Source organism: Aulostomus chinensis, chromosome 3 (assembly GCF_037954235.1).
Source record: "Aulostomus chinensis isolate RoL2024-O1b breed Wild chromosome 3, RoL_Achi_v1.0, whole genome shotgun sequence".
Taxonomy (NCBI): Eukaryota; Metazoa; Chordata; class Actinopteri; order Syngnathiformes; family Aulostomidae; genus Aulostomus; species Aulostomus chinensis.
Window position 1 is genome coordinate 32,354,260 of NC_141322.1, and position 8,463 is coordinate 32,362,722.

General features: G+C 50.8%; 1 protein-coding gene across 2 annotated transcripts; it reads right to left on the reverse strand.

The window, feature by feature from the left end:
* Positions 1-2,284: 2,284 nt before the first annotated feature.
* On the reverse strand, positions 2,285-8,434 carry sdc4 (syndecan 4). Of its 2 annotated transcripts, none has more exons than XM_086200469.1 (5): positions 7,764-8,434; positions 4,208-4,418; positions 4,069-4,112; positions 3,539-3,737; positions 2,285-3,153 (listed from the first exon to the last, which is right to left on the reverse strand). In XM_086200469.1, the coding sequence occupies exons 1-5, from the start codon at positions 7,818-7,820 to the stop codon at positions 3,002-3,004; spliced, it is 663 nt and encodes a 220-aa protein (XP_086056595.1). In that variant the 5' UTR covers positions 7,821-8,434; the 3' UTR covers positions 2,285-3,001. The 2 variants fall into 2 exon arrangements, with proteins under 2 accessions (XP_086056595.1, XP_086056596.1); XM_086200470.1 differs by having other exon boundaries at positions 4,208-4,415; positions 7,764-8,433.
* Between the last annotated feature and the right edge of the window lie 29 nt (positions 8,435-8,463).

Here is an 8,463-nt window from a genome sequence, read left to right on the forward strand (position 1 = left end):
GATCTGATGTAGAACTGAACCTCCACCATCCACCGGTCTGGTGTTTACTGGTGGATCTGATGTAGAACTGAACCTCCAACATCCACCGGTCTGGTGATTACTGGTGGATCTGATGTAGAACTGAACCTTCACCATCCACCGGTCTGGTGTTTACTGGTGGATCTGATGTACAACTGAACCTTCACCATCCACCGGTCTGGTGTTTACTGGTGGATCTGATGTACAACTGAACCTTCACCATCCACCAGTCTGGTGTTTACTGGTGGATCTGATGTACAACTGAACCTACACCATCCACCAGTCTGGTGTTTACTGGTGGATCTGATGTAGAGCTGAACCTGCTCATATCTTTAGCTGCTGGGAACCATACATCTGATTCGGGTCACTGACCTGGAGAGCAGGAACCAGACGCTCTACGAGAGGACCTACTGTACTTCCAGTGTCGCTTTATCAACCGAGCAGCTGTTTGTAGGAGTGTGTTAGCTGTGCTAGCTAATGAGCTAATAACTGTCAATCACTGCCAAACACAGACAGTTGCCCGTTCTGTCAGTAAAACAGGAAGTGCATTTTTCGAGTTGGCCGTTGCTCCCCATTCAAAGGCATTTCTCTTAAAATGCCTTCAATATGAGAGGAGACAAAGATGCCACTCAGACACGTTCATGTGCATAAAAATACCTTTATTCAATCAGAAATCAGAACCCGCAGAAGCCGATGACTTGGCGGCTTCCCTCCGGCTCCATTCACGTGGAGTTTGTGACATTAAGCAGCAGAACATTCATCATCTTGTCAACCAGCTGAGCAGACCTGGATGCCCCGCCCACCAACCCACCCAGTCAGTCCTGCTCAAACATGCGCCTTCAGCCTCCAATTGTCCTGTATTTGTTTTCGTTTAGCTTAAAGATTCGGTGTGGCGGCGTCCAGGTCTGCTGCTGACAACTTGGCGGCTCAGCTCACCTGAGTGAGATGGCCGCCGACCTCTCAAGCTTCCTTCTACAAACACCATAAATACAAAAGCAACAATGTCTACAATATCATAGAAACTCTTACAAAACAAAACGTTTCAAAACTATTTGCTTCTGAAATGTCACTCTAGAGTAGAAAACTTTACAACAAACCGTACAGAATGATGACGTCACCAGACGTTAAATTAATGAACAGGTACACGGATCAATAAAGAGACGAGGAGTCGAATCAGCAGGGTGATGATTTGGCTTTGAAATATTTGGTAGATAATTGTTGTCGTACCGACTTCCAAGATCCATTTTGAGAGATTTCAGGACATCGTGGCTTCAGAGGCTGCTCATCGACCCGGCCCAAGTCCACTGGTAGCTTATGGAGGAAGACTGAGCCATGAGCTGCAAGGACAACAGGAAGTACCAGAACCCACTCATCAACGAGGGGAACATCAACGGATAAATGAGCGCACACACGGAGAGGACGCCGCCGGGCTGAATGTCAGCCTTGGCTTCAATGACATTAGCTTAGCAGCTAGCCACTACCTGGCTGATTATCATGCTACGTGGCGTTGGTGTGATCACAGTGGTTTTAGTCTTCAGATTTATGTTCAGAACAACAACATGAATTTTGGATTTAAAATGATAAAGTTGATAAAAGCTAATTCACTTTTTTCTTTTCTTTGTGAAATTTCTAAGTTGTGACGTCGCTCAGCTCAGATTTCCAATCAGAGAACCAGTGTTTTTCAGCACGTTAGCATGTTGCCCCGCGACAGACCTGACAAACCATGAATTCACACTTGACCAAGTGGTTCAGTCACAATGATGACGATGACGCAGCCTCTAGTTTTTTTTGTGGTTTCTGGGTGACTTTGTGAATGAACTCAAATCTGCTTCACAGTTGGTCTGAACACGTTAGCAGCACTAGCAGGTGGTGAGCCACTAGCTGTGCTAAGCTAGGTAGCGGCCGCTTCAACAGTTTGAGGTCCTGGAAATTAAAAACAGTGGATGTGTTCCTCTGAATGTCTACACTGGCTTGGCACCTTTGTGAGGACGTTTTCTTCGAAACACTTTCAGGTTTGATTGACGAGCCAATGGGGAGCACTTCTGTAAGGCGTGATGTCACACGCCCTGTACAAACGCGTGTGTACGAGGAATGTGTGTGTGTGTCGGGTGGCAGGTACGCGGTACTTTAACTCTCCCATAATAGCCGAGACCAAACCCTGGAGGTATGACGAGAGATCAAGGAACTCTAAAGTCTCCTTGAGTGTGTATTTGCTGAATGTTTTCTGTGTGTGTGAGTGTGTATTTGCTGAATGTTTTCTGTGTGAGTGTGTGTGTGTGTGTGTGTTCTCCTGAGGTACAAATGGCAGGACCTTTTCCTGTCAGCTGATTTGAATGAAGCAGCATCTTAATAGTTTGTTCTCATTGAAATGAATTTCACCAGAAAAATTAAAGGTTTGTCATTTTAAAAACGTGCCTTGCTCCAAATGATGCTTTTGCATATTTCCAGCTCATTATCAGTCAGAAGAATAAATTATCAACAGATTGGAAGCATGGCGCCGTTGGGATGCAGACACATGAGAACATCTGCAAACCAGAAGCAGTTCAACAGTATGTGAAGGTGGTGGAGCCGCAGACGGCGCCAGACGACGACTCCTGAGTGTTGCGCTAAATCACTGCACGCGCTCAGCAGCTCAGAATTATTGGGCTTCATCAACATTCTCCTCAATAATTATTAAATGCTGGTGATTGAAGATCATTCTTGAAATCTCTGGGCATCAGGAGTCTTTAGTGTGAAATGAGACGACAGAATAAATAACGAGCGGCGAACGGCGCTAGTGTTGCTACCTGGCGTCTCCCACCTGTGCAGGGACTAAAACATACAGAAATGTCTTTTCAGCCTCTGATTGGCTCAGAGAGCACCAATAGTGTTGTATTAGGAGGGAGGAGTTAGTCAGTGTTGGGATCCTCCCATCCAAAAGAAGAAAAGTGAGGGGGTTGAGGCACTGGTGGGCGGGGCCCTGATTGGCGAGGGAGGGCTGAGTCTATGCGTAGATCTCTGTAGTGGGTGCCTTCTTGTAAATGGGCTTCTTCCCCAGATCATAGCTGCCCTCGTCTTTCTTCTTCACGCGGTAGATGAGGAAGAGGACGAGGAGGACGGCAAACATCAGCCCGACGGCACCGGCTGCGATCAGAGCTGGAAGAAAATGGTGAGATGACAACTTCAGGAAGAGCAGGACGGCGGGAGGAAGTTCAAACTAAACACATCAACCACCATTTTGGGGTTACACTTCAAACGGTTTCAAGGGGCAGCTTTAAAAGTGCGAACAGCTCGCGGCGTCCATCTCGTAATACCACGTTCCCCCTCGGAAGGCGCCAGCGGGTCACTATAACAGGAACGGCGGTCTGTCGTCCAGGCTCAGGACCATTTCACCTCCGCTAACGCTGAGGAACTTAGCATTCCTGCTAGCTTATTCAGGCCATCTGTCAGTCAGACCGGAGGAGCTCTCTGATGTCAACAGCAGGATTTGATTTTGTTATCGACTGCATATGGCGACGAGCCTGACGTGTTGGCTACTGACCTGCGAGGACCTCTGTCTTCTTCAAGAGGCCGTCATCGCTGGCGTGGGACATGAGCACGTTGGACGGGTACTCCTCCACGGACTCAGCCCCGTTCCTCACCAGCTGGATGTCGTTGTTACGGTGGACGACATCGTCCAGGGGGGTGGTGGGCCGAGCCGGCCGCCGCACCTCTGGGATCTTGTTGTCGTTGACGCCAGGCTGCAGCAGAGGAGACAAGTGTTGTCAGGCCAAAGGCCAAATAGTAGGTGACCCCACATCAGCTGACACACCTGTGTGAAAATGACTGACAAAGCCACGCCCAGCTGAAGACATACGTCACTCAACTGTGAGGGCGTGGCTTTGTGGTTATTCCTCAAAAACAGTAGGAGGGGACAAAGAACAAATAAATGTCAAAATGGTGCCTGCAACCATGATCAAATGGGCGGGGTCACATGTATGCTCGTCACATGAATGAGGTGAAAAAGTGAAATTGGTCAAATATCAGCTTAAGAGGAAGTGAGAGAGGTCATGTGATCTCTGCGGGTCTCACCTTCACGGATGGCCGGAGCTCCTGTCCAGGTACTGCCATTTTTTCTGTGAACCAAACAGAGTCATCATCATCATCAACATCATCATCATCATCATCTCAGTTGAACTGAGTCATTTAAAGACTTCCTGTCAAGACGCACCTCCACCACCTGACCCGGAGAACTCCTCGCCCTCTGGCTCGTCCTCGTCATCGTACAGCGAATCGATGTAGTAATCATCTTCGTCATCTGTGAAGCCAAAGTCTGAGCCGTTCTGGGTGTCTCCCGACAACTCCAGGTCATCTGGGAGGGTTGACATGGCAACGGTCTGCGTGACCTTCATGGGCATCCACGTCTCCGTCTCCCTCACCTGCTGGGACAGCAGAGACAGATGAGACGCCATCAGGGGGAGCAGCAGTGCGGCAAACGGACCTACGGTAGCTCCCTCCTGGGATCGACATGTGACCAAGTAACTCACGCGTCACCACTGACCAGCTCTGCCGCCAAGTCCAGCAGTGCTCACACGCTGGTAACTGGCAACTGAATGAGACACTCAGGAGGTACATGGCCCTCGTGCCACCTGACCTCTGGTCCTCATCAGAACCTGCCAGGGACAACCGAGAGGCAAGCAAACCCTGAATGTGAAATATCCTTTAACCCACCATTGGCTTTGGGGCTTCTGAGAGATGGGCAGTTCTCCAACACCCCTTGAACACATCACTACCAATATTTTCATGTCTAAATACTGGTTATCAGTGTCCTTGATGGCCATTTTGTATCTGCCATCAGTCGCCTCAACAACCAAGATGTGAAACAGAGTGGATGACCAGCGTGTCACAGCCATAACAGCGGTCGTGACAAAACTGAGGATGGGCTTGACCAGCTCAGTTGCCGACACCGACCTGTTAGATGGCGGCACTCTCCCCCTCTCACATCTCCAATCCAAAGTGGTGGGAGCGGCTGTAGGTGAGCAAGAACGCTGAGGTCAACGGACAATCAAAACTTCAGTCGGGTTTGTTTGTCGTCCTCCAACCGGCTGATAACAGCGCCTGCTGGCCGCCACCGCCGCAAGCAGCCAGACTTTGAAAGAACCCAAACTTCCCAGAAAGGGAAGATTGGGAGTCTGGGAGCGCCCTGTGGATAAGACTGCTGACTAATTCCAGCGATAAAAACATTCCAATCATGCCTGCAGTGCTGCACGAAGGCTTTCTGTGCTCTCAGGAAACCTTCTATTGTCAGGTAGCATGAGCGCCGTCATCCATTAGCTGAGAATGCAAACGCCACATTCCAGTGGTGACCTCACTGGTCAGAGACAAGAAAGGGTCTTCAATCGATCTCACCACCTTAAAAAATAAAAAGAGGAGAGAACAGCACTGATGTCTCCTCCCACGGCAACATTCATACATGGACGACCACGACCCTCGTCATGAAGGTCGAGGTCGTATTCCAGACACCAGGAAATGTTCCAGTGAGCCGGGCTTCTCCCGCGAGGGACAGGATGAGAATTAAGGCTGTTAACCAGCAAGCAGAGCCCCAGATACGGTCGTCTCATACCAGCGTGAAGATGTGCACATTGATCACAATCAATATGGCATCGCCATAACAACTGCAGGGAAGACTGAGGGGAAAGCTGGAGGCGGGTCCATGCTACGGTAACTTGCCATCAGAGTGAAAGAGGGTCCCTCATGAAAAGGCCCCAGGCCCCATTGAGAACCCCCCAAGTGTGCAAAATCCCTGAGAGGGCCAGTCAAGGTCACCAAAGGTCACATTCCAGAGGGGGAATTAAAAGAAGACAGTGGGGAGATGAGGGGCTCCAGGGCTCCGAGGAATGTTGCACGTTGGGTTCATGAACGCATCATCACGGCCACAGACGAGACTCGACATGTTCCAGTACGTCACACTGAAACACAACTTGTGTTCCTGTTTTCCTGCCTCTCATCACCATCTGTAATGACTGAACACTAGGGGGGTGTGTGAGTGAGAGTGGGGGGTGCTTGGTTAATGACTTCACCTAAACAACCAACTAACAAAAGTAGTGAAACTGAATTAAAGAAGTGCTCAGAAGGTCAGAAGGTGAGCAACATTCAACACAATGCTTCTGATCAACTCATCCACAAGAATGAGAACACACAGAACAACGGGTCAGGGACCTGAGATCAGGTCTGTGGTTCCCAGCAGGTTCAGGTCTACATCAGATCCTCCAGTAAACACCAGACCGGTGGATGGTGGAGGTTCAGTTCTACATCAGATCCACCAGTAAACACCAGACCGGTGGATGGTGGAGGTTCAGTTCTACATCAGATCCTCCAGTAAACACCAGACCGGTGGATGGTGGAGGTTCAGTTCTACATCAGATCCTCCAGTAAACACCAGACCGGTGGATCGTGGAGGTTCAGTTGTACATCAGATCCTCCAGTAAACACCAGACTGGTGAATGGTGGAGGTTCAGTTCTACATCAGATCCACCAGTAAACACCAGACTGGTGGATGTTGGAGGTTCAGTTCTACATCAGATCCACCAGTAAACACCAGACCGGTGGATGGTGGAGGTTCAGTTCTACATCAGATCCACCAGTAAACACCAGACTGGTGGAGGGTGGAGGTTCAGTTCTACATCAGATCCACCAGTAAACACTAGACTAGAGGAGCCTACAGAGGTCATTAAAGGTCACCAGGGGAAACACAAGAAGCCTGAAACTTAGTGGTGGTCACCTTGAAGTCATGTGACCCTGGTGTAGCTCCTTCATATGCTAACATTAGCTGAAGCTAAAAAAACTGCCCAACTGCTGCTGGACAACAAACACACCTCAACCCCCTGGAAGATGTGAAGTTGAGAATTAATTCAGTGAATAACTTGACTGGAAATGGCGAACTCTCAATTTGAGGTTTCCTGTGTTGATAACAACCAGCAGCTATGATGTCACCTGGGTGGGTCAGAAACCCATGAGAGTCAGTCAGGTTCAGCAGGACCTGCAGGCCATGCAGTGCAGGTCAGAACTGGGTCAACCTCCCTTCTTAGTGTCCCACTCAGGTTTCACAAACGGCCCCAGGGGACAACCACGCAGGGACATCCGTCCACTCACAACTCCCATTCTGTCACTCTGAAGCCACTGCAACTCCTCACCACACAAGCCTAACCCGGGAGCCTGAACTTTACACTTCTGGAGGTCTTTGCTGCATCCCGGAGTCTCTACCGTCAGCTGCCGTCCACCAATCCGAGGTGAGGCAGATTTTCTTCCGCCGGACCGATCAAAGGAGTCATTCACGTCCAATGAGCAAAAATGTTCGGCTGAGAGACTCATCCGCGGCGGTAAAAGTGACTTTCAGAGGGAAGCAAGCTTCCCCCACCGGGGCCCCAGGCTGGAGAACAGCACGGACACGGAGGCCTACGAGAGACTTCTTTCCCTGGGCCCCCCTTCACACTCTCCGGGCTCCACCACCTCTCACTCTCCGGGCTCCACCACCTCTCACTCTTCGGGCTCCACCACCTCTCACTCTTCGGGCTCCACCACCTCTCACTCCCCGGGCTCCACCGCTCACTCCGCGGGCTCCACCATTCACTCCCTGGCTACATCCAGCTCTCCCTCCCGGGTTACATCCGCGACCAACCCGGCTCGGTTGTGTCATGCGGCTACAGAAGTCAGAGCTAGCTGCTACCAGCCAGCGGTTAGCAGCAGGCTACGCTAAGCTAAGCTAGCTGTGCTCGGGGCCAACTTACCGACTCCGAGGACGCGGCGGCGGCGGCGGACAGCAGTAGCAGGCAGAGGCGGAACATGGCCGTCCACGAGCGCAACCGTGAGCTTCCCGCTGATCACAAAGTTTAGTACTGAATAACCGAGACTCTTCCGGAGGTCTTCGTGTCCCGCTGCGATCCCAGAGACGCAGGAATGTCCCCCGTTGTCCAGCTCTCCACGGCGGGTCTTTTCACAGGAGCCTCCCCGCCGATCGCTGTATATATTCAGGCTGCCGCGCTCCTCCAATCATCCGCCAGCAACCCAAATGACGTCACCATTTACTGGAAAAAATGTCACAGTCAACGGATCGGTCCCACCCCTGCATACAAGCAGTCGACAAGAGGAACCTTGTAGTCCGGTACAGAGCCCTGGACTTCTGGAGCTGGACGGGACCTGAGTACTACAACTCCAGTACTGCACCCAAATACCGGTCTGTGGTACTGGTCAGTCATACTGGTCTGTGGTACTGGTCTGCGTTCTTCTCTGACATGAGACGCTGGTCACGTGCTGGCTGTCTCATGTGACGGTGTTGTTGACCCGCCGGGTTCGTTGGAAGGCAGCCGACCGTCTCCGGGGCTTTTCTGCCGCTTCACGGAAATTCCACCGTGACGAAATCTTCCGGGAAAAACTTTCCCTCCACCGCTTTCACTCTGGTATCTACAACGTCCTGGTTTCCACCGGATG

Excerpts from the sequence above, each read along its gene's own strand:
- sdc4 (XM_086200469.1), bottom strand. The coding sequence starts at position 7,820 with ATGTTCCGCCTCTGCCTGCTACTGCTGTCCGCCGCCGCCGCCGCGTCC. Across the intron at positions 4,419-7,763 it reads CCGCCGCGTCCTCGGAGTCG|CAGGTGAGGGAGACGGAGAC; the intron begins GTAAGTTGGCCC and ends CTGCTGTCCCAG. Across the intron at positions 4,113-4,207 it reads CTCCGGGTCAGGTGGTGGAG|AAAAAATGGCAGTACCTGGA; the intron begins GTGCGTCTTGAC and ends TTTGGTTCACAG.